This window comes from Anomaloglossus baeobatrachus, chromosome 10, assembly GCF_048569485.1.
Source record: "Anomaloglossus baeobatrachus isolate aAnoBae1 chromosome 10, aAnoBae1.hap1, whole genome shotgun sequence".
Taxonomy (NCBI): Eukaryota; Metazoa; Chordata; class Amphibia; order Anura; family Aromobatidae; genus Anomaloglossus; species Anomaloglossus baeobatrachus.
The window spans coordinates 58,342,666-58,369,127 of NC_134362.1; the positions used below are offsets into that span (position 1 = coordinate 58,342,666).

At 43.8% G+C, this 26,462-nt stretch overlaps 1 protein-coding gene across 5 annotated transcripts in view; it reads left to right on the forward strand.

Annotated features, from left to right (window-relative positions):
• The window catches only part of SLC25A45 (solute carrier family 25 member 45), a 116,104-nt gene extending 94,489 nt beyond the window's left edge, over nt 1-21,615 (forward strand). For 3 of the 5 annotated variants that reach the window (XM_075326305.1, XM_075326307.1, XM_075326306.1), the window contains exons 3-7: nt 1,951-1,994; nt 3,922-3,993; nt 6,263-6,445; nt 10,610-10,874; nt 20,661-21,615. In XM_075326305.1, coding sequence (XP_075182420.1) covers nt 1,951-1,994; nt 3,922-3,993; nt 6,263-6,445; nt 10,610-10,874; nt 20,661-20,929 — 833 coding nt within the window. In that variant the 3' untranslated portion in view covers nt 20,930-21,615. The remainder of the gene's footprint in view (nt 1-1,950; nt 1,995-3,921; nt 3,994-6,262; nt 6,446-10,609; nt 10,875-20,660) is intronic. The other 2 variants (XM_075326309.1, XM_075326308.1) reach the window with 2 other exon arrangements.
• Nucleotides 21,616-26,462: the final 4,847 nt, after the last annotated feature.

The window sequence follows — 26,462 nt, forward strand, 5'->3', positions numbered from 1 at the left end:
TTTTCTAAAAAACTATGCCCTTTTAATGTGTATCGGGGTGTCCTGATTGTCCACAAAAGCATATTTTGGGATCCATAGAGCGTCCTGTAATAAGCAGCACCCCCCCATTTACACAGGGTGATGTGCAGCTGACAACAATGATTTCTATGCTGCCATTAATTATCCGATCACCTGCTGAATGAGGATTTTGCTGGCTCATTGGGTGATCAGTGGCAAGTATACACTGATCAATAAAGAGAACGAGGGTTTGTCACGATGTGACTGCTGGATAGGGACCAGGGCTCCTATACTGTTCTTCACACTAGGGGACCCTAGGCTATCCCTAACCTCAGGGTTACCCATAATGGTGGAGATGCCTGTGTCTCGCTATTCTCCTGACCAGAACTAATCTGTTTTCCCCCAGGAAGGAAGGGGCAGGAGTGTGATGGCAACCAAGTTAAAGACAGACAGTGAAAAAACAAAACTCAGACACCCTGCAACTCACAGGAACAAACAGTAAGAGATTAAGGAGAAAAGCTATAGAAGTAAGGCAGCAACAAAAGGACAACAAGGGTTATGTCACGTTGGCAAAGAAACTACTGAAGCTAGCAGGAGATATAGCTTAAGAGATCAGTTAGCAGAATAACCACTAGAGGGCGCAAGAGAAGTCAACTAGCCGGGTATGCTACAAGAGGTCTCATCAGTATTACAGGAAAAAAAGCAGAACATGGTCAGGTGATAGCCAGGGGTCGGAAGCTGAGAGATCATGTAAAAAGCAGGAGGGAGCGATGGAGCCAAAGTCTAGGACGACAATGCAGGTCATAGGCCAGGAAATCTACGTAATGTACAAGGGAGAGGAAGTAAGGAGTCAGAAGCGGGAGGAGGACTGACAGGAATTGGGAGAACGACAGACAAGACCGGGGGTCAGGGAACGCAACAGACGAACCTGAAGGATGACACAGGTCAGGACAAGGAAGCAGGGAACAGGACAGATCAAGGAAAACTTATGAAGCCAGGCACTCACGCAGCAAGCAGGAAATGTTACTGGCGATGTTCCAAAGGAGCAGTGCCAGGATAAAGCGGCTCGACCACAGGAACAAGAAAGAGTGAGATTAACCCTTCACATGACCTGAGCCCAAAGATAGCACACCAACAAAAGGCTCAGCAGTGCAGAGCCAGGTATGAATCATGACAGGTTAACACCACAACTGCTCACAGCAATAAAATACTACAACCACCAGTAAATCTGAATTATACCACCTTTCAGACCAGTATAGACTAGCTATAGCTGGCATTTTTTGAGTTGTCCAGCCAGGATATATAGGAGGGGAGTGAATGTGATTGGCTGTCCCATGGCATGTGTTCATAGGAGATTAAAGGGAACCTGTCACCAGTTTTTCGGCCCGTAAGCTGCCGCCACCACACGTGGGCTCTTATATACAGCATTCTAACATGCTGTATATAAGAGCCCAGGCTGCTGTGTGGAACGTAAAAATCAATTTATAATACTTACCTAATGGTCGCTTCGGTGGATTTTAGTCAGATGGGCGTCTCCGTTGTCTGTATGAGCAAGAATGATTGCTTGCATGGTAAAGTTCTATAGCTATGATTTCTATGCTGGAAACTGTCCAGTCATCCAGTGATCGAGTCTTCTGCTTATTCTTTGAGTGATTGGCACCAATTTTATACCAGATGATAATTAGGAACAAACATTCTTATGAACTTCAATTAATCTACCCATGTACAGCCTTTAGGGACATGGCCACCCTAGGAAATATTATGACTTCAGCAAGTAAAGTTTGTTTATTGTATAGGGAAAAGTTTCAAAACCTCTGCTTGCTAATTTTTTCATGGGAACCTACGCTGTTAACTTATGTTTTGTCCTGATCTTGTGATAGTTACACACATGTATGTCCCTAGACAAGAGAACTGTCATAATTGTGACCCCTGTATCAATTTTCTGTTTTTCAGGAGCTCTAGGGCTTGTTGTTGGGCATCCTATAGACACAGTTAAGGTGAATCACATGTCTTACTAGTGAATAACGCATAATTTTATTACAATGAAATCTTTGAGACTACTATTCAAAATGCAATTTAAAAGTGTTTTTTTTTGGGGTGGAGGCCACTAGTCATCATATATGGTGGCACTGAAAGTCTGACACAAGAAATCCGTCCAGATATCTTTAAAAAAAAAACAAAAAAACTATTTTTTATTTAAATTTTGTGTTACATTTACTTTATATATATTTACAATATTCTTTTTCATATCACAATTTGTATATAAAAAAAATCATTAAAAAAACTATCTATTATTTATTTACATTTTTTGTTCCACTTAATTTTTATTGACTTTTTATTTTTTACAATATTATTTTTCGTATCGCAATTTGTATTAAAAATAAAAAATAGAAACCTTGCTGTTTCCACATTGGCCACTGGGTTTGTTTTAGACTCTAACTTCCTGTTGTTTCAGGAAATTCACACACACACACACACACACACACACACACACACACACACACACACACACAATGAACAGACGCTACCCCTACACTTTCTCATTGAATCATGTACTGAGAGTGTTCATAGGTCATTGTTAAGGAAGTGGAAGCAGGCTGAGCTTGACATCTCCTGTCATGATTGGTTGATCCTCTGTATTAGCTGTGTATAGAGATGTTACCTATTATTTTAATCCTGCCTCTGCTGACAAGGAGCCTGCTGAAAACTCTTCCTGAAAGGACAGGCAGTAAAAGTCTAAAAAGACTCGAGTGACATAAAAAAAGACAGTTGCACTCTGAAATGCTAAAGTATGAAATCTATAAATGTTAAAGTATAGACATGCATTACTGCTAAAGGAAATCTAGGAACAAATTGAGATATTTAGCATACAAAAATGGCCATTTTCATATGTGCCTATTAGCCATGTCAGGGTATACCTTGTGTACTGGGGACTTACTCTGAACTGAAGCCTTTCTATGGGTTTAAAGTAACCTCGTGTGTATGGACAAGTAGGAACCTGCTAAAAGGAATACAATCACCTGTGGCTAGTGGGGGAAGGCTGCACATTCAGAAGGCATGACCCCATTAATCTAGACAAAAAAGACTGAGGGCACTCCCAAAATTGCAATGTAAACAGGTGCATAACTGAACATGACACTAAATTACAAAAAAGACAGTTGCACTTTGAATGCTAAAGTATGAAAACCATGTGTGTCATGTTCAGTTATGCACCTGTTTACATTGCAATTTTGGGAGTGCCCTCAGTCTTTTTTGTCTAGATTAATGGGGTCATGCCTTCTGAATGTGCACTCCTCCCCCACTAGCCACAGGTGATCTCATTCTGTAAAGCAGGTTTCTACTTGTCCATACACCAGAGGTTTCTTTAAACCCAGAGAGAGGATTCAGTTCAGAGTAGGTACCCAGTATACAAGGTTTGCCTTGATGTGGCTACTGGACAGATAAAAAATGGCCATTTTTCTATGCTAAATATCTCAATTATTTCCTAGATTTCCTTTAGCAGTAATGTATGTCTATATTCTTACATTCATGGTTTCATACTTTAGCATAACAGAGTGCAACTATCTTTTTTTGTCATTTTGTGTCATGTTCAGTTATGCACCTGTTTACATTGCAATTTTTTTTCTAGTGCCATCAGTCTTTTTTGTCTAAAAACAACCCAGTGACCAGCGTGAAAATAGCAAAATTACCATTTTTTTTTAAATTTAGAAAAGATTGTGATTTGAAAAACAAACAACATTGCCAATTAAAAAAAAAAATACAGCTAATGCAAAAAGCTGATTTAAACAAAAAGACATTTTGTATGGTGGCTTCTCTTTAAGGGGTAGTCTGTTGAAAAAGGTGGTCTTTAGGAGAAATTTCACAGAACTCTTTACCTATGTTTGCTGTGACTAACATGATGTGATCTCCGCTACTTTCTTGTAGGTGCGTCTGCAGACACAGTCAAGGTACCGCGGAATTCTAGACTGTATACTGAAGACTTACAAGAAAGAAACAGTAAGTAAATATGAACCATTTCACTTTTTTCATGTGACACAAACTTTAATGTATTTTATTATTTTATGTGATATACCAACATAAATTAGCAAGTGTTTGTGAAAATCTAGATAAAAATTGTGACGTCCATTTGTATTCAGCCTTCCCTGAGTCAATACTTTGTAGGACGACGTTTTGCTGTAATTACCGCTGCAAGTCTTTTGTGGTTTGTCTCTACCAGCTTTACACATCTAGAGGTGACATTTTTGCCCATTCTTCTCTGCAAAATAGCTCTGTCTCAGTGAGATTGGATGGAGGCGTCTATGAACATCAATTTTTAATTCACAGATTCTCAATTGGATTTAGGTCTGGACTGTGACTGGTCCGTTCACATAAATGAATATGCTTTGATCTAAACCATGCATTTTACCTCTGGCGATTGTTTAGCGTTGTTGTCCTCCTATAAGGTTAATCTAAGCACTTTTGCAGTCTCAAACAGGTTTTCTTCCAAGATTACCCTTTATTTAGTTCCATCCATCTTCCCATCAACTCTGACCAGCTTCCCTGTCTTTGCTAAAGAAAAACATGATGCTGCCACCACCATGTGTGATTGTGGGGATGGTATTTTAAGGGTGATGTGCAGTATTAGTTTCCTGCCGCACACAGTGTTTTCTACTTAACTCAAAAAGTTATACTTTGATCTCATCTCACCAAATCCCCTTCTTTTAAATACTAGCTTCGTTCCGTACATGACTCTTTGCAAAAGGGACTTCTTATGGCTTGCTTTCAAAATTGGCTTTCTTTTTGACTCCCTTCCATAAAGGCCAGATTTGTGGAGTATACAACTAATTGTTGTCCTGTGGACAGATTCTCCAGCCTTAGCTGTGATCTCTGAAGCTCCTCCAGAGTGACCACAGGCCTCTTAGCTGCTTCTCTAATTAGTCCTTTCTAGTCTTGAGTGAGTACTATAGTGCTTGAGTGCTCATCACTCACAGTGTTGAGTCTGTAGCTCTGATGAGCGTTGACGTCACACCCGGCATCTGTGAATAGCTGTACTTTATTGCTAATCACAGTCTCCAGAGTTGCAGTTGAGGATCGTGGATTTTGTCAGGGCTTTTGAGGGAACATTTTTTAAATAAATTGGTGAACAAGGGAAAATGTGGAGGAGTCTTTAGTTAAATTAACTATTTTTTTCCACTATGTGTGAGTTTTTAACTTTACACTTACTGGGTTAGCAATAGTGATCGGTGAATAGTAACTACCGTAATTTCCGTTTTATAAGAGGCACCAGATTATAAGACGCACCTCAAATTTAGAGAAAAAAAGGTAAAAAAAAATTAGGTTTCGTTTTATAAACCAGTGGCGTCTTACTGGGGGGGAGTAGGGCGATGCTGCGATCGGTGCGGCGGGTGTCCCAGATGCTCGTTGAGGGTGCTGTGAGGCAGGGAACATCCAGAAACTGTCAACGGTGCGGGCTTCAAAGAAGTTGCACCCGGAGTTGGCGCATGCACATATTGAGCTATCTGCTCAATGACAAGCTGAGATCTCATCTGGGCACGCCCCACCTCCGGGCGCGATTTTCCATAAGTTCGCTGCTGGATAATCAATAAGCCAGAGGTGGTGCGTGTGCAGATGAGATCTTAAGCTGAGAGCTCCATATAAGCACGCGCCGACTCCGGACACCATTATTTGAATCCCATACCACCAACATTTTCAGGATGGCCCCTGCCTTACAAGTACCAGCACAGCGCCTGTAGCCTGCTGCATTGACCGTGCCTCCTGTGACCATAATCCACCACCTCCCGGTAAACTACATTCGGATTATAAGGCGCACCCCTCATTTTTCTTCCAAATTTTTGTTAGAAAAGTGCATTTTCTAATCCGAAAAATCCTGTATTTGTCTTTGAATAATGCTTACTGAATACAGAGTTCTATCCCAATATTTGTCACAGCAAGAAAAATGCTCTTTTTCTACTTTAACTTGCATTAGGTTTGTTATTCATGACTTTGGGAACCGTTAAGAATAATCCGAACTCGAATAGTTACTATTCGCCCATCTCTAATTATTTCTATGTATATTATTTATTAATTGTGAGCTAATGAGTTTGTCTTTAGGATTTACAAAACAAAGTGTTAAACTGATAACGAGAAGATTCTTTGGTAGACCCAGTGTTTGATAATGCATTTGTAACCAAGAATGTCTACTGTATACGAAAGCAAAAAAATGTATTTTATAAAAAAGCTGCAATTTTTTTAGGTTTCTGATTTTTTTTTGTTTTGATTTCCATAGATTTTGGGATTCTTTAAAGGAATGAGTTTTCCTGTTGCCAGTGTGGCTGTCAGTAATTCTTTAATGTTTGGATCATATAGTAATGCATTACTCTATATAAATGGCACAAAGTGTAAAGACTGGAAAAATCCACCAAAGTATTATCATGTTTATTTAGCTGGTTCCTTTGCAGGACTGGTACAGGTAAGTTTTGCATGTCTACTTTAATGGAAACCTGTCAGATCCACTGACTGTTAAATACTGCACTATAAAAACTGGATATACAGTTGAAATCAGAAGTTTCCCTCTACTCTCTGTAAAGACACATTTGCAGGTTTTTCCCTCCGCTCTCTATAAAGACACATCTGCAGGTTTTTCCCTCCGCTCTCTATACAGACACATCTGCAGGTTTTCCCCCTCCGCTCTCTATAAAGACACATCTGCAGGTTTTTCCCTCCGCTCTCTATACAGACACATCTGCAGGTTTTTCCCTCCGCTCTCTATAAAGACACATCTGCAGGTTTTTCCCTCCGCTCTCTATAAAGACACATCTGCAGATTTTTCCCTCCGCTCTCTATACAGTCACATCTGCAGGTTTTTCCCTCTGCTCTCTATACAGACACATCTGCAGGTTTTTTTCTCTGCTCTGTATAAAGACACATCTGCAGGTTTTTCCCTCCGCTCTCTATAAAGACACATCTGCAGGTTTTTCCCTCCGCTATCTATAAAGACACATCTGCAGGTTATTCTCACTATCTGACATGAAATCACAATAAACCTTTGCCGTTTTAGGTCAATTAGGAACCAAAATTATTTATATTTGCCAAATGCCAAAATAATGAGAGAGAGAATGTTTTAAGGCATTTTTATTACTTTCTGCAAAGTCAAAAGTTTCCCTCCATTTCATTAGTATTTGCTACCATTGCCCTTAAACTGTATGACTTGGGTGTTATGTTTTGGATAGCCTTCCACAAGCTTCTCACAATACTTGGTTGGAATTTGGGTCCATTCCTCCTGACAGAACTGGTGTAGCTGAGCTATGTTTGTAAGTCGCCTTGCTCACGCTGACCTTTTCCGCTTTCAGGGCTTTGTGATGGCCACTGCAAAACATTGAATTTGTTATCCTTAAGCCATTTTGTATACAGTTTGGCAGTATGCTGCGAGTCATTGTCCATTTGGAAGACCCATTTCCGCCCAAGCTTTAAGTTCCTGAATGATGTCTTGAGATGTTGCTTCAGTATTGCCACATATTCTTATTTCCTTATGATGCCATCTATTTTGTGAAGTGTACCAGTCCCTCCTGCAGCAAAACAACCCCACAACATGATGCTGCCACCCCCTTGTTTCACAGTTGGGATGGCAATCTTAGATTTCAAAGCTTCTCTCCTTTTCCTCTAACTATAACGATGTTCATTATGGCCAAACAGTCCAATTTTAGTTTCATCAGACCACAGGACATGTCTCCAAAAATTGAGGTATTTTTTCCTGTGTGCATTTGGAAACATTAATCTGGCTTTTTTATGTTCCAACCCTCTAATGTTTACTGTTTGTCATAACTTTCCCCTGATGGCAGATATAACAGATATAAAAGAAAAGACGGATCAGGTATTAGAGATGAGAGAACTCGAGGTTTGGTGTTTGGTGATCATACTGAACACAGACTTTAAAAAAACCAAAACAACAAAAAACAGAGGTTGTGTCTGGAGATCGGTGCTTTATGTATGCTGATGACTCGACTGAGCATCACTTTTTTTGGTACACTTCGTGCTCAGCTCCTTGCAGTGTTTGATCGGCTCGCACTGGGGGTAGCAACAGTGTGATCGGATTTAGTGTGCACCCCCCCAAAAATGGGACCACCTGCCCACCCTCTCCCGGAAGTGATCTGTTTATGGCTGGCTGCATGGGGGTGGACACCCACATTTCCAAATTAGTGACTTCCATTGGGGTTCAGGTCAAGTCCGGGTCCCAAAGCAAACTTTATCTAAAGTCCGGCTGAAGCAGCCGAACCGAATTTCCATGAATTCACTTATATTCTTATATTAAATTTCATCATGCCCAATCCTTTTGTTCACAGGGTAGATAAGCTGATGGAAAAAGGTCTGGCATTAGCTTATTGAGAACATATCCATGCTTGGCCCTATATTTGTAGGAGGGATGGGTGGGGAATAGTTGTTGTCTGAAAAATTCTGGAAGTGCTTGCTTCATTGGATAGAGATAAAAAATAGAAATGTTTTAAGTTTTTTTTGTAAGGGCAGTCTTATAAATACCCCTATCAAAATAAAAAAAATATTAAAGTCAACCTGTTAGGTCCCCTTTGTACCCAGTGCCACGAGCAGTTCTGGGTGCATATTGCTAATCCCTGCCTAACTGTCCCTGTATCTAATAGCATAGATAGAGATCTTTAGAAAAAGTATTTCTAAAGATCCTTTATGATATGATAATGAGGCCAGCGACTAGTCACAAGGGTATTATTTCCCCCAACTTAGCATGTTAGCACGGCCACAGTGGCGTGCCAACATGCTAATCAATGCTCATCAGCGGTGACGCGCATACCTGTGTCTGTTGTCACCGCTTTAGATACTGACTTTAGGGTCACTGCGCATAATCAGAAGTCACTGCACTTCCGGTCATGCTCACTATGAAGCTGGGTGTACGTGTCCAGGCTTCATAGAGGTCTAGTGCGCATGACCAGAAGTGCCTTGACTTCTGATCATGCGCACTGAGCCTAAACCCAGCATCTGATGCAGTGACAACAGTCACAACGGTGACAATAGCTGATGACACTGGACAATTGGCATTGAATAGCATGTTAGTGTGGCACCCTGGACAAGCCAGGACGTCACAGGTACTGCAACAACACACCCCACACCCCGGTTAGGCACACCAGTCACTCACGCAAATCCTTGTTGCCTCCCTCCAGGGGCTGATGTCCACACCAGGTGGGGTGGAGCCAGGCGGTTGGCCCCACCCACTGAGGAGTTCACAGTCCTGGAGGTGGGAAAGGGAGTCAGAACAGTTAGGGAGAGAGAAGTGAGAGTTGAGGGAAGTGGTAGTGGAGGAGCAAGAAGAGACTGACCGTGTCCGGGTATGTGGCCCGGGCACCCCAGAGCAAGGTTGGCAGATGGTGGTGACCGTCTGCAGGAGAGGCCGATTGACGCATAACCGTAAGGACCGGGGACTGGTGGTGGCCCGCCGGTACCGAACCGGGGAGCGAAGAGAAGCCAGCACCATTCGGCAGGGCCTACGGACCCCGACCAGGCTTGGAGTCGCCATTAAACCGGTCAAATCCGTCAGTAACGGGAACCTCCGGGGTTTCCCAGCAGCAAAGACCCGACTGAAGGCAACCGCTCAACCGTGAAGGGAAATACAGTTACCGCCACAGCTAGAGTTCCCAGGGCCAGAGCCTGCGGGCAAAAAGGGGCTCCTCTGGCAGATACACTGCTGGGGAGCGGGTTACCGGTGGCAAGCCATCGGAGCCGAAAACACATCACAGGTGCAGGGAGAGACAGTCACCGCCAATCTACCGGGAGTGACCACCGCGGCCGGCTGCGGGACCCGTCCATCCAGCCGTTTGTTTTACCAGAGACTCAGTCTACGTTATTGGCTGAGTGAGTACCACCGTGCCGTCTGGCACCGTGCTGCCCCCGCGACCCTGCACCTCACCAAACCCCGCCATCCACCTTTTCAGTCACCATCACCGGGCCCCGGGACCACCAAAACCCCCTACCCACGGAGGGGAGAGAAACATCTTGGCTGCTCCCTGTCATCGCACCCGGGATCCCCGTCCAGAACAGCGGTGGTGTCCCCAACCTCACCACAAATTGTGGGTGGCGTCACAGACCGACTTCCCAAACCCCAAAAACTATTCCCCTTTCACTCATGGGCGAGGAGCGCCGCTCGAGTCCCCGGATCCGGCCCACCGCTCGAGCCACCGAGCAGCAGTAGCAGCAGCGCCGGACCCGAGCATGGTGAGCGCAGCGTCCCCTCCCCGCCCGCAACATTAGTACACCCCTGTGGGTGTGCTAACATGCTAAGAGGGCGGACTCTTCGGAGGAAGTAAAGCCCTTGCGACTAGTCCCTGCGCTCATTAGCATATCATAAAGGATGTTTAGAAATACTTTTCTAAAGATCTCTTTATGTATGCTGGTGTATATAGGGGCAGTTAGGCAGGGATTAGTGATATGCGCCCAGAACTGCTCGTGGTTCTGGGTGCATATTGGACTTGACAAGTTCCCTTTAATGTTTATTCTTTAATTATTATGACATTTATATGTTATATCAGTGTGACATTCTGACAATTCCTAAAATGTTATAAAGATGAATTTGTTGGAATCTGAAATAAAGCCATATACGCTTCTATGTCTGCAGGTATATTTTACAGCTCCAGTTGACCTGATAAAAGTGAGGTTACAAAACCAAACGGAGTCATTCAAACAATTGAAGCCGGACATTGTACAGGCTCGGTATCGTGGGCCTTTTCACTGTGCTGTGTGCATATTCAAAGAAGAAGGCATTAGAGGTCTCTATAGGGGGACCAATGCATTGATTGTACGTGATGTGCCCACTCTTGGATTATATTTCTTGGCTTATGAAGTCATTTGCAAATGGATGACTAGGGATGGTGAAATACCAGGTAAGAATTATTAGAGAGTTAACTGGTGATTGAATATCACATTACAAGATGTCTGGCTAGTTTTAAAGGTATAGGCCCAGTCACACACAACGACTTACCAGCGATCCCGACAACGATACGACCTGATAAGGATCGCTGGTTAGTCGTCGGGAGGTCGCTGGTGAGATGTCACACAGTTAGACCTTACCAACGATCAGCTACCTGTATAACGATCTCGGAAGTTGGAACCGTGTTAGGAGGTCGTTGGTAGACATCAAACACAGCGATGCATCCTGCACTGCAAGACATCGCCTTTGAAGAAAATAGTCCGGACTATTCGGCAACAACTAGCGATCTCACAGCAAGGGCCTGATCGCTGGTAGGTGTCACACATAACGAGATCGCTGGCGAGATCGTTGCTGCATTACAGAAACTGTGACTCAGCAACGATCTCGTTGTATGTGATGGGGCCTTAAGTCTATATATACTCTCCTAAAGAGATGTCTATGGTCATGTCCCAGTTCTGCATGATAAATGTTTATAAGGAATTACCTACCATTGCTGGAGATATCAATTCAATCTACTGTGTATAATGCCTTATCAGAATTAACCTCATTGTAAAAAATAAAAGAAGCATACACGACTCACAAAAAGTTAGGCATATATGGATTTCAGGTGAAATTTCAGGATGACCCTACTAATGGGACTTTTTTCTAAAGGTTTGGATGCACATGTCCAACTGTTCAGTGTTTCAGAACTTTTTTCACAATTTGCTGTTCTCTAACAAGAAGCTTAATGGCAAAATTCACAACAGGTGTTTGATCCATGAATCCCCCAATAAATTTCAGGGTTCAATTAGAATTTGTATTAAACAGTCCTTTTCATCACGCTGTTCACATTTTGACATCATGAGATCAAGATGACACCTAACAATTGATCAGCAGTACCGCGCCATAGAGAGGCTTTAAGCACAATGTTCTCAGATAAAAGTGACAACTGAGATTAGAGCGTCACAGAGTGTCATCAGCAGGTTGCAACAGAAATACAGAGAGACTGGAAGTGTCACAGAAAGGTATAGAAGTGGATCTCCTTTGGCCACATCCCAGACTGATAACCACCTCATTGTGAACAATGCCCTTCATAAGCGGATGATGAATTTCACACAACTCCAGGCACATTTAAGAAAGGTGAGAGGCACCCAAGTGTCACGTCAGACCATTCAAAACTATTTACATTAGCGTAGTGTGCGTGCTAGACAGCCCGCGATGGTATCTAACCATACCACCAGGCACAGGGGTCATCTATGCCGGATGAGGGATCAGTGAGCCTCAGTGCTGTTCACTGATAAAAGTTTATCCACGCTGAACAGAAATTATGGCCGCCAACAATTTTGGAGCTGTCAGAGAGCGCTGTGCATTAGCCACTGTTGTCACCAGACAAGCCTTTGGTTGTGGTGCTACAGTGTGGGCAGGTACTAGATACTTGTCAGTATAGAACTGCCCTGCACTGTGTGAATGGTACAGTGACAACTCCTACTACTGGAACATCATTAATCCAGTCATTGTTCTCTACATAAACAGCACCGGCCTAATCTCTTCTTCATGGACGACAATGCCCCAGTTCATCGAGGTCACATTATTAGAGAATGGCTGCTGGAGACCGGGGGACCTCAAATGGAACGGCTGCACTTTCTCCAGACCTGAGTCTCATAAATCAACTGAGTCGCCATGTAGAGGCTCATAACTCTGTACCCCAGAATCTCAATGACTTGAGGGCTGCCCTCCAAGAAGAGTGGGATGCCATGCTCCGCAGAAAATAACTCGACTTGTGACCAGCAGGAGATGTCGTTGTCAGTTGTAATTGATGCTAAAGGCCACATGGCAAGTTATTAAAACATTGACAATTTTTTGGAGGGTGGAGGGGTATACCCACCACTGGTGTTGGCTTTGTTTCAATAAATTGTTGGTGATGAGGAAATCACCATTGCTTGCTTCTACTTAAATGCCCTACAAACATTATAAAATATCAATGTAGTGTGAACTTGTAAGTTTTCCATAAATGTAACCAAAAAGTCAAATATATTTAACTTGTTTGTGAGTAGTGTATGTACAGTACACTCAGCAGTAAAAACCCTTAAATAAGGGGGTTTTCCTTTTTCAAAAAAACAAAAAAGCCCTGTCTCTAGGGCTTTACTCACCCTGCTCGAGTCCAGCACCAACTCTATGCCACTGCTCCTGGTGTTTGTTATTGTCTGCAGATCTGACGCCACATTATCAGCGCTGGGTCCGATCAGGGAGCTCCGTGGCTCTGATCAGCTCCATCTACTTGGGCAAAACAACTGTTTGGCTATAGTGCTGTCAACATGATATCAGCGCTGCAGACAATAACCGACAACAGGGGCAGCAGCTTGAGACTCAGCACTGGACCTGTAGAGGATGACTAGAGAAAAGCTTATATTTTTATAAAATACTACAGCTGGGGGACAAAGTTAGGGTTCTGAAAACGGGAAGCCCCTTTAACCCCTTAACGACCTCGGGCCGTAAAATTACGTCCTAGCGGTCATAACGTTACTGCCCGCAGTCTCCTGGCAGCAGCATGCTGCGATCGGCGCACATCTCAGCTGAGATGTGTGCCTGCTAGGCACGAGCAGAATCGTTATCTGCTCGTGCCGTTTAACCCCTGTAATGGCGCTGTCAATATGTGATAGCGCCATTATAAACGCGATCGCGGTAAAGTTTTACTTTTCCCGATACCGGAAGTCACGTGACATGATCACGTGACTTCCGATGGTTGTCATGGTAGCACAGGGTTATGTGATGACTCCAGTGCTAGACATGAACTACTTTCACTTTCGCTTTCCACGGAGGCCAGGGAAGCAGAAAGTGCACGTATCTGCTGTTTACAGCTGTGTAGCTGTGATCAGCAGATAGTGCAGAGCGATCGGATTGCTGATCGCAATAGCCCCCTAGGGGGACTAGTAAAATAAAAAAAAAAAGTAAAAAAAAAAGTTTTAAAAGATTAAAAAAAAACAAAAAACATAAAAGTTCAAATCACCACCCTTCGCCCCGTTGAAAATTAAAGGGTTAAAACAATAAAAAATATACACACATTTGGTATCGCCGCGTTCAGAAACGCCCGATCTATCAAAATATAAAATCAATAAATCTGATCAGTAAACGGCGTAGCGGCAAAAAAATTCCAAACGCCAAAATAATGTTTTTTTGTCGCCACAACTTTTGCGCAAAATGCAATAACAGGCGATCAAAACGTAGCATCTGCGCAAAAATAGTACCGTTAAAAACATCAGCTCGAGTCGCAAAAAAAAAGGCCATCACTGAGCCATAGATCCCGAAAAATGAGAACGCTACGGGTCACGGAATATGGCGTAAAACGGGCGCCACTTTTTTCAGATAAACTTCCAAATTTTTTTTAACCCCTTATATAAAAGTAAACCTATACATGTTTGGTGTCTACGAACTCGCACTGACTTGAGGCATCACACCCACACATCAGTTTTACCATACAGTGAACACAGTGAATAAAATATCTCAAAAACAATAGTGCTATCGCACTTTTTTTGCAATTTTTCTGCATTTGGAATTTTTTTGCCATTTTCCACTACACTATATGGTAAAACCTATGGTTTCATTGAAAAGTACAACTCGTCCCGCAAAAAATGAGCCCTCACATGACCATATTGACTGAAAAATAAAAAAGTTATGTCTCTTAGAAAAAGAATGGCGAAAAAAAAAAAAACGGAAAGCGAAAAATCGGCCTGTCGTGAAGGGGTTAAGCTTTAAAAAAATGTGGACATTTCTCAATTAACACTTTCCTTTATTAAATGAATTACCTAAAAATAGCCATGTGGACTTGGTTGAACTTCCTAATATACAGTATATCACAATAGTCAGTACACCCCTCACATATTTGTAAGTATTCTATTATAACATTGTATCAAAGTATTAGATCTCCAGTGTTGTCCCATGAAAAGTTATAATGAACTTTTTACAAAAATGTGAGGGGTGTACTCACTTTTGTCATATACTGTATGTCCTAATCTAGCTGTGGCTCCCTGTGGCTTTTGGGAGAAAGAGTCAGCAGGAGAGCTGTAGAGGAATACTTCTATGCACAGATGCAAATAGCCTCTTCACCAAACATAACAGAGACTATAATGTCTGTCTATTTAACCCTCTTTAACGAGCCCTACCACAAGAGGTAGAATCTAGAGGCCAACCAGGATAGTCTATAAAACAAAAAGACTCTTTTGGAAAAAATTATGGTTTGACTTTATATTCTATGTAAGGCTGGTTTCAAACGTCCGTGTTTAATCAGGTATCAGTCACACGCATGGTTATGGTCATACGTGTGTCATACGTGTGTCATACATGTGTTACACGTGTGTCACACGTGTGACATCCGTGTGACATCCGTGTTTGCATACATGTGACACGTACCGGGTAAAACACGTGTCTCTGTAATGAAAAGATGTTCTATATTTACCTGTATCCAGGGATGTTGTCTCTGGCTCTGCTGCCTCCCGCTCATTATTTTCATTGATTATTCACTGCCTGAGGATCTGGAAGCCGGAACATCATGGGGACAGGCTGGGTACAGCACCGCATTGCTGGGGACATCACCGGGGACATCGCCGGTGACAGCGGTTTGTGCAGTGACATCCAGAGACTTATCAGGGTTCCCAATGAACTCTCATGAACCCATGGAAGTCACCATCGTGACACTCGCTGTAGAGCAGTTGTTGCAGGGGTGTCATCAGGAGATCATCAGAGTTCATTGGAAATCTGATCACCTCCTGGACATGTGGCGCCCCTGAGGCTTCCGTCGCCACAGGTCATTGCACCCCATCCAGCGGTGTGATGCCCCATTCTGGGAGAGGAAGAGAGTGAACTCCGGTCCCCTGGTAAATCCACACTACACCCATTGCTAGGAACACACTGGGACCAGGGAAAGTGGCAGACAACCCTCCCATGCTGCATGCTGGGAGGGGCCGTAAGACCCATCCCTGCTCCCATAGGGTGGTAGCTTAGCAACTGGGGAGGTGGGAGGAGCCACCAGAGAGCAGATAGAGAAAGGAAGGTCAAGTTAGTTTCAGTCTACCTCAGGGAGTGAGAGAGTGAGGAGCCAGCATGTAGTTGGAGAAGAAGAACGAGAGAAAGGAGGGAGGAGGAGGCCTGCTGGAGGCAGGCAAGGAGGAGAAAAGAAAGAAAGAAGGAAAGAAAGCTCCAAGTCAGACAGGAGCAGAGAAACAGAAGGAGACGCTTCCTGGTGAAGATCCTGGGACCCAGAGGTCCAGGTGACACCACGTAGGAGACAGAAGGAGTCGCAGGGCCACGGGTAGTCTGTATAGCTGTCGGGGCAGTTTAGAGCTACGGTGGCCTGTTCCACAATAACATCGGTGGAGGGATCAAGCTGCGACAGGGGACGGTCCCTAGAGACTGGAGGAGTGCAAAATCATCTCCAAACAGTAAAAACCGAGGCCCAGGGAAGGTTGTAGACTCCCAGGGCCAGAACCCATAGCAGACTTCCAGAAAAGGGGTAATCAGCCGACAGGTGACCCCCCCAGCCTGGAGGCTGTAGTGGAGGCCAAGCCAGGTTCATCCTAACAAAGGCAAGGCTAAGGAAGACAGCAGAAGAAAGAGACACTAAGAGAAGGGTACCGGCTTTTACTCTCTGAATCACCCAGAAACGGCGGAGGTCCCTGACAGTGGTCCCAGCAGTCCAAGGGCCCCTGGGCCCAGACAAGAATTGTGAGTAAAGAACTTGAAACTGCACCCTTGGAGTTGCCTCTGTTAATTCATCTGCATAGACACTCACAAGCACCAACTGTGCCCCGGGGCATTGCTCCACCTGTGGGGAGTAGTACCACCATTGCTGCCATATCATCCCCCGGAGGCCTCATACAGCAGCGGCGGCTTATTAGCCGCATACCACAGGTGGCGTCACGAACATAACCTTTATTCACCAAGCCACATATTCTACTGACACCCACCAGGGCCACGGAGCCGGGCCCAGCCACCACTGACTACCACCGGACTAGTCCGGCCCGGCACCGGGTGTCCCATAGCCCTGGGGTGGGCGAGTCAGACATCCCTGCGCACACAATGCTGGCAGGATACTCACCTGTCACTAGCGATGTCCCCAGCGATGCTGTCCTCGGCAGTGCTGTCCTTGGCGGTGCTGTCTCTTTTGCTGTCACCACGATGCCCCTGCTCTCAGCTGCTCACTGCAGTGAATAATCAATGAAAATAATGAGCGGCGGTCAGGTGCGGGAGACAGCAGAGTCGGAGACAGCATTGCTGGATACAGGTAAGTATAGAAAATATTTATATTTAAAAACCCGTGTTTTCTGCCGCCCGTGTCACACTGATGTCACACGGATCACAATTGTGTGCAATCCGTGTGACATCCGTGCTGCTGGAGAAAAAACGGGCACGTCTCCGTGTGAAATAGCGGGGCCACATGGTCCGTGTGAAAACACGGCGGTGTAAGAGTGCACAATAGGGTAACATGGGTACGTGTGACATCCGTATTAAAAACGAATGTCACACGTACCTAAAACACAGACGTCTGAAACCAGCCTTAGGCCTATTTCACACATCAGTGATTCTGGGACGTTTGTGCTTTTTTTTAAACTACCAGAATCACTGACATACGCAGACCCATTATAATGAATGGGTCTGCTCACACATCAGTGATTTTTCACTGCACGTGTCTCCGTGCAGCGTACCCGCGTGTGCGTGATTGCCGCACGGAGACATGTCCATTTTTTTCTGGCATCACTGATGTCCCACGGACCACGCAGTGGTGTGGTCCGTGAAACACGTGCCAGAAAAAAACGTGCATTTAAAATAAAAAACATTTTTACTCACCCGGCTCCAGCGATGTCCTCTGCAGCCCGTGCAGCCTGCTGCTTCTGAGCCGGCTCATTACTGTCGCGCATATTGATGATGCACGACACAGCCGACCCGGAAGCAGCTGCTGCGGGGGTCAGCGCCGGTCGGATGCTGCACCGCGGGAGCGATCAGCACCATGGAGAGCGGGAGCGCGCACAGGTGAGTTGATTTCTAAGTGCAATCACGGGCCACGGAGAACGGAGCCCAGATTGCACTTAGACAACCCACGTGTGCCGTAATTCACGGCACACGGAGGGGCATGTGCGTGTTTTACACGCCAGTGAAAAACGTCAGTATTTTTCACTGACATGTGAAACGGGCCTAATGCGATGAGTATCTTTGAAAAGTTAATATTGATTATATAAGGCTATGTCCGCACTTTGCATCGTCGTAGTTGCAGTTCAAAACACATATTTTGACAGAAATTGTCTTTGCAAATGTTTGGTCGGATCGCAAAAACGCAGTAAATACGCATGCGTTTTGACCGCGTTTTGACCTCGTTTTGAAATCTTTTTACCTACTTTTTGCTGGCTTTTAGTCAGATGCGTTTTGATTAAAAAGACACTGGTTAATAAAGTTTAAATATACAAACACTATGAAAAAATTGATAACAAATATCATGATTTAAATCAGACAAAAATTAGCTAATTTTAATATAATAATAAATATTTGTTAATAATTATGTTAAAATTAACAAAAAAATATGGGATTTCAATCTTTTAATTGTCGGACTATGTGTGTGTGTAAAGGGACATATCATTCCATTAATATTAAGTTCAAAGAACATGCGTTTTCAAAGTCAAAAACGCATGTTTTCAGCATCCAAAAAGCAGGTAAAACGCTAGAATTTTGAGATTTGATGCGTTCTGACATTTCTCATTGACTTCAATGATATCAAAACACAGCCAAAATGGCAAAAACTATTGACATGTTGCTTCTTTGAACGCTGAGTTTTTTGGCCAAATTTATGCAAATTAAACGCAGAGTTTTGAACAGCAAAGTGCGGACAAGAAAGCTCAATGTCTCATTGACTTTGCTTGAAAAGCAGAACGCAGAGATTTTGGCATGAAAACGCTGCACTTAAAAACGCAGGTAAAAACGCAAAGTGCGGACATAGCCTTAGGCTATGTGCGCACTTTCCGTCGTCCTACATGCAGTTGTAAACGCACGTTTTAGCCTTAATTGATTTAGCCAAAGTTGCCTTTTTCAGAAATTTAGCGCTGAAAACGCATGCGTATTTACAGCGTTTTAGATGCGTTTTCAGCGCTTTTTACCTGCTTTTTCACCTTTGTTTTGTCAGATGCGTTTTGAACATCAAGACACTACTAAATAAAGTTTAAACAGTCAAACGGAATGAAAATGTAGAAAAAAAAGGGACAAATCTATATTAATGGGAAAAATAATGGAAAAAGATATATTTAATAAAATTATAGCGTTAATATACATTTTATTGGTAAAATAGCAATAAATGCATATTATTCTTAAATTTAATTGTCGGATTATGTGTGTGTGTAAAGGGTCATATCAAATCATTATTTTGATGTCCAAAAAGCATGCGTTTTGGTAGTCCAAAACGCATGTTTTCTGCAATGAAAAAGCAGGTAAAACGCAGGAATTTTGATATTTCTTGCTTTTTGCTACTTCTCATTGACTTCAATGTTAACAAAACGCACCACAAATGGCAAAAAGAATTGACAGGGTCCTTTTCTGAACGCATGGTTTTTGACCAAACTTATGCAAATTTTGAGATGCGTTTGGAAACGCAAAGTGCGGACAAGAAATCATGAATTCTCATTGTCTTTAATGGAAAAAAATTTGGGCACAAAAATGCTGCAGTTCAAAACTGATCCTAAACGCACCTGAAACGCAGGTGAAAACGCAAAGTGCGGACATAGCCTTATAGTATATCCACAGAATAGGTGATACTTGGTTGGTCAGTGGGTTCCCACTGCTGGGACCCGCATGATCGGCAGAATGTGAAACTTATTCCCAAATGGAGCAGCAGTGTATATGTCTGACCAGAGCTCCAGGCATTGCCTATTGGGATATCAAGTACTGCACTCGACTTTTTACAGCAACCACATAAAGAATGGAGAAAGGCTACTTTCACACATCCGGTTTGAGCCATGCGGCTCTATCCGGCTGTGAAACCTATGCAACGGATGCGGCGAAAACACCGCATCCTTTGCATAAGTTTTTACATGCGGCTGGTCCGTTTTTTTCCAGTTGCGGCATGCTACTGAGCATGCGCAATGGAAGAAACCGCATGCGGCGGCCGGATGCGTTTTTTCCGCATCGCGCCGCATCCGGCGTCCATAGGCATGCATTGAAAAATGCGCAGCAGCGGCCGGATGCGGCGCGATGCGTTTTTTTTGCCAGAGCAAAAAACGTTGCAGGCAACGTTCCATCCGGCCGCGGCATCGGCTAAATCTGCTGCATGCGGCAAAAACCGGACCGAACGCACGCCCATGCGGCACAATACGGCACTAATGTAAGTCTATGCAAAAAAAACCCGCAACCGGCGGCAAAAAAAACGGTTGCGGTTTTTCTGCAGAGCGCCGTATTGTGCCGCAGAGCAAAAACCGGATATGTGAAAGTAGCCTAACGGTCGAGCATCCAACCTGCCATGCCATTATGTAATAGGCTTAAATGTTTTCCGGTTGGGATAAAAGTTCCTCTGTCTCACAATCAGAGTCGGTTCCCAGCATTGGGAAATCCAGCGATCAGCGATTTAGGTGATAACTTGGTTTCCTTGGACAAACCCTTTAATATACTGTTATGATATTGTGCAATATCATGGCTCAAAACAAGAGAACACTGAGTCTATATGATAATTACATTGTTTTGTTACATTTAGTAAAAATATTTAGATGTAATCCTTTTCTTTTCACATCAGACTCCTGGACTATGCTCTTTGCTGGTGGATGTGCCGGGACAATAGGATGGGCAGCTGCAAACCCAATGGATGTAATAAAGAGTCGCTTGCAGATGGATGGGATGCAAGGCGTCCAATATCGGGGAATACTTGACTGTATTTGTACGAGCATTAAACAAGAAGGACTTCGCGTGCTGTGTAAAGGACTCACTGCAAACAGTCTTCGGGCCTTTCCTGTAAACGCAGTCACTTTTCTAAGCTATGAAAAGCTACTAGAGAACTTCCGATAATTTTATTCGCCAAAAAAGGTTTGTTATCAGTTACTACACAAGCAGATTGACCTAAAATCCTCCAGGACTCAACCAGAGATTTTATTTTTATTTTATTTTGGTTTTTTTTTTATTTTTTTTTAAAAAGCAAGCAAACAAAACAAACAAAAATAGACACAGAAACAAGTATGCAAAGGCAAATAGTTTACAATTTCAGAATCTAATCTATTTGTATATTATCGGAAAGATTTGAAAGGAGCAAACCCCCCTTCCTCTAAAAGATGGGAATTCTTACCAGCAAAACGATACTTTGACGATCCATAAGCAGGGATGGGAATTGTCCGACCCTGCTGCAGATAATTGACAGGTCTCTCTCTATGTACACTCACAGGAAGGTCCTGTCAATCACCTGCAGTGGCACTGGGAATAGTCAGACCAGGGGGATAAACCGGACTTCTGGTCTCCAGCTAGTGGATGGATCTTCAAAATATACTTTTTCTAAAATGCCGGAGAATAATATACCTGGCTGCAATCATGGAAAGGAAAAACCAGCTCAGCTATTACCATCGGCCATCAGCGTGCCCGGAACAAGGAAGGATACCGTGGTACTTCCCATAGACCAACAGTAAAAAATGAGGAAAAGAACTTCAAACTCTCATTAAAATAATTTTCTTGTGTTTTATTCCAACATATAGAAAACGTGTCAGATTAACATGACAAACAAAATTGTGAAAAAGCGATGCGTTTCGGCTGCACACAGCCTTTTTCAGGCTGTGTGCAGCCGAAACGCGTCACTTTTTAACAAAGTTGTTTGTCATGTGAATCTAAGGGGAAAACTTTTTTCCTTGCGGCGACTAACAAACCAATCTTGCTGCCAGTGAGGAGACTTATAGCTGCAATGCTCCTCGGGGAAATATGCAAATCGTCCTTCAGGGAGGAAGGAGATGAACTCTAGTGCCACCTATTGGAAGTAGCAATCCTAAAAGTCAAAAGTGACTCTCCAACGATCCTTGTCATATGACGGCTCATTGGAGAGTCAATTTTGACTTTTAGGATTGCTACTTACAATAGGTGCCTCGTGAATCTGTCACTTTTTCTACTTTTTCTATATGTTGGAATAAAACACAAGAAAATAATTTTAATGAGAGCTGGAAGTTCCTTTCCTCATTTTTCCCTGCGATTCATGCTGTTTGCAGTTTGGGCAGCATAAATCACCTGACAGGTTCCCTTGAATAGTTAACTGAGAAACCGCTAAAAGGTATCAACCACTGGGGACTCTCAATTTTCACAATTTTTCACACTCCTTACATGTTTTATTTAACACTAATTACTGAGTGCTTTGCACTCAGAAATTCTTATCCGCAAAAGATTTTCATAAGAATTCCATGAAGATAATTGGATCATTTAAGTTATGAAAAAACTGAAATATAGAAATAAGGGTTCCACTTAGGGTACGTGCACACGATCAGGACCCGCTGGAGACTGCAGGATACTGTAGCTTCCCGTACCCACGATTTGGGCTCGGGCAGTTGCGGTCTCTTGCTGTGACTCCGCAGCAAATAATTGACATGCTGCGGCTCGAGACGCCGCACCGCAGGTCAGTTTTTGCTGTGGGAAAAACAACCACAGTGGGCATGGGATTTCTAAAAATCCCGTCCACTGTGCTTGTACTGTACAACACAGCTGAAGCACGCGGTGTCCAAAACACTCTGAGCCCTGATCGTGGGCATGTACACTTAAACGTCACAGTAGTTACAAAGAAGTGCTCTTAAGTGTACATACCCACAATTTGGACATGCTGTGTCCTGGACACAGCATGTCCTCTCCTGCAGGGCAGCGAGTGCTCTCTGCAAGAGACCACAGTTGCCAATGCCCCCGATCAGGGTTTGGTCCCCTGTGGTCTTTCTCTCTGTTCTCCCTGTGACATGAGGTGTCCTCTCCTGTGAAGCCACGAATGCTCTCCGCAGAAGACCATAGCCGCCCATGCCCAGAAGGGCCACTGCGGTCTTTCTCTCTGATCTCCCTGTGGAAAACTGACCTGGCGTGCCGCCTGCCGAACTGCAGCTTGTCAATTTATTGCTGTGGAACCACGAGTATTCTCCGCAGAGAGAAAGTCCTCATCAGCTCGAACCCTGATCATTGACACGGGCAGCTGCAGTCTTCTGCAGACAGCACTCGCGGCCCCGAAGGACAGGACGCAACATGTCCGGATCATGGGCACATAGCCTAATACATATACACTCTGCTAATTCTGACTATAACCACAAACATCTCAAAATCCTTCCAACAGACAAGCTTTTGTATATGGTCGTTATAGTCATTCTTCTAGCGTATAATATTAGACAGCTGAGAATTTCTTCCCTTCAGACTGAGTTTCCAAGTCCTGTATCAGTTGTCTACAGATGGAACTCTTTATGTGGGAAAACATTCCTAATCATGCTAAAATAATGAGTGCCTTTGTTCCGAAAATGACGCATTGTCAGATGATAGTTACATCTGTGAAGTTGGTTCCTGTTGGAAATACATGCACAGACAAACTGATTTCTACAAAATGGGCCATCAAATAATGTTTTTTTTGCTATAATTCTTGAATATTGTATCAAACAAACAAGCAATAACTGCTTAGTGTGAATACATCCCAAGAAAAACATATGAAGAAAAGTTGGCAAATCTTCCCTGGATTCATTTTATGTAACAAAGGTTAATGTCGGCTACATTGCTCAGTATTATTAAACTTACCAAATAGACAAATGTGTGTGTTACTTTCTATTTTAACGATAATACAAGAGATTAATTAATACCTACACACAATTCTGTGGTCTCTCCTCCAGCCTTCGGCAACTTCATCAGAGCTTTGTTGATATATCTATTGTTATTTTAACCCAAAGCAATCTGATATCTAAAGCCCCCCGTACCCATTAGGCTGCTTTCCCACTTCCGTTGTGCGGTATCCGTTGCAATACGCCGCCTTGAGGAATTACGGTAATCGTTGCAGGAAACCGTTTATTCCTCATAGGCTTCTATTAAGGGCGGATTGCAACGGATGGTCTTGCATTGCATCCGCCCTGCGGCACATCAGTTGTTTTGTCGGTGACCGTCGGGCGGAGCGAATGCAGCATGTAGCGTTTTTTGAGTGGCGGAATCCTTTATTTTTTCACTGTGCATGCTCAGCTTTTTTTTTTTATCACAAAAACATTGATTTACTCTCTCTCGGCCACCGGTTGATCAGCTGATTGTTCACAATAGTCTGCCGCCGGTAAAACTGAACCCCCCCAAAACGGATCGTTGTTCTGCAGCATCAGTCACATCAGTTGTGACACTATCTGCAACGCATCATGAGTCACACAATCGACTGTGTAATGGATGCAAAACAACGGAAGTGTGAAAGCAGCCTTAGATGACTATTCGACTTATAGCTATCTCTCCCGAGTCCCTTATACACCGGGCCGAGGTCTCACGTTCTCTGTAACAGATCTGTTTCCAGACTCCTCTGGCAGCGACTTATCTCCCAGAGAGCAAAAGGATCGGAAGTTGGAAATCCGATGTGTCGCATCTTTCTCTCCCTTGACATCGGTTGTGGGAGAGTTCGGAGGCCCCTATATACATTTGACTGTTGGTTGATCCTACCGATATCGACTTGTTCAAGTGACTTTGGTATAATGCGTATAATGGCCATAAAAGGGTTGCCCATTGAATATGTTAAAGAAGTTGTCCAGTTACCAAAACTGATTTTTTTTTTCTGATAAATCTTGCTAATATGTGCCCCTCAACACATCTATTATGTTTTTTCAGCAAAATTACCTTTCATTGTGCACTAGCAGCACACGGTCATTGCTGGCTCCAGCTCTGATGGGGTTAATCTCTCCTCTGACTTCCTGTGTTCAGTTCCTACAAGTCCCAGAATTCTTTGTGGCTTTAGGGCGGTGTCTGGCTTATCTAACACACCCACTGTGTCTAATACACCCACTCTGCTCCCACCCAAACCCTCCTCCCTGCCTCTTCCCGTTCCCAGTGGATGTGCACTGAGATCAATCATACAGAGACAGCACTGCTCTACACAGCCAGGGGAAGAAAGTGTGTGTGTGCGCGTATATACAGTGTATGTGTATGTGAGTGTGCGTATATACAGTGTGTGTGTGTATATACAGTGTGTGAGTGAGTGTGTATGTGAGTGTGTATGTCATACTCACCTGTCTGCAGGGTCCAGGTGCCATGCTTGCTTCCAGCCCCTGTCCCGGTCCCGCCGCTTCGGCTGTGTGCAGTCTCCCCGGTGCATGCATGAAGCTTGCAGGACCTGGCCGTGGATCACCTGATGCAGTCACCTGACGCATCAGCTGATCGTAGTCTCGCCGGCTTTTTCGCGCCCGGCCGGCTATCAGCTGATCCTGCCGTCAGGGGACTTCATCAGCTGATGACCGGCAGCTGCTGCAGTGATGGGCCAGGATCAGACTCCGCTCCAGGAGCTGCCGGTCATCAGCACATAAGTGAGTATTTATTTATTTTTATTTTTTTTTGCACTGATGCATCAGCTGATTGTATAATCGGCTTTTATACAATCAGCTGATGTATGATGTGATTCACATCCTTTATCCCGACACATCATCTGATCGCTTTGCCTTCCTTCCAGCAAACCGATCAGATGATATTGGATCCGGATTGGACGGCGCGGGACCCTGACCCAGGATTACTGCGGAGGGGGGTTTATTTCAATAAAGATGGAGTCACTAATTGTGTTGTGTTTTATTTCTAATAAAAATATTTTTCTGTGTGTTGTGTTTTTTTTTTTTTCTTATCATTACTAGAAATTCATGGTGGCCATGTCTAATATTGGCGTGACACCATGAATTTCGGGCTTAGGGCTAGCTGATAATATACAGCTAGTCCTAACTCCATTATTACCCGGCTAGCCACCCGGCATCAGGGCAGCTGGAAGAGTTGGATACAGCGCCAGAAGATGGCGCTTCTATGAAAGCGCCATTTTCTGGGGTGGCTGCGGACTGCAATTCGCAGTGGGGGTGCCCAGAAAGCATGGGCACCCTTCACTGTGGATTCCAATCCCCAGCTGCCTAGTTGTACCCGGCTGGACACCAAAATTAGGCGAAGCTCACGTCATTTTTTTTTTAAATTATTTCATGAAATTCATGAAATAATTAAAAAAAAAAAGGGCTTCTCTATATTTTTGGTTCCCAGCCGGGTACAACTAGGCAGCTGGGGGTTGGGGGCAGCCCGTACCTGCCTGCTGTACCCGGCTAGCATACAAAAATATGGCGAAGCCCACGTCATTTTTTTTTCTTTTTGGGTAAAAAACTGCATAGAGTCCTGGATGGAGGATGCTGAGCCTTGTAGTTCTGCAGCTGCTGTCTGCTCTCCTGCATACAATGAACATTTTGAATAAGGAAATGACATCAGACCTTTTTTATTTTTTTCATCAACAATCTTTAATGGCATTGTGCACTGATTAAAAACGCAGTGAGCAAAAACGCAGCAAAAAAGGCACCAAATCGCGGCAAAAACGTGACATGCAGCATCCGGTCACCTGCACTACAAGTGCCAG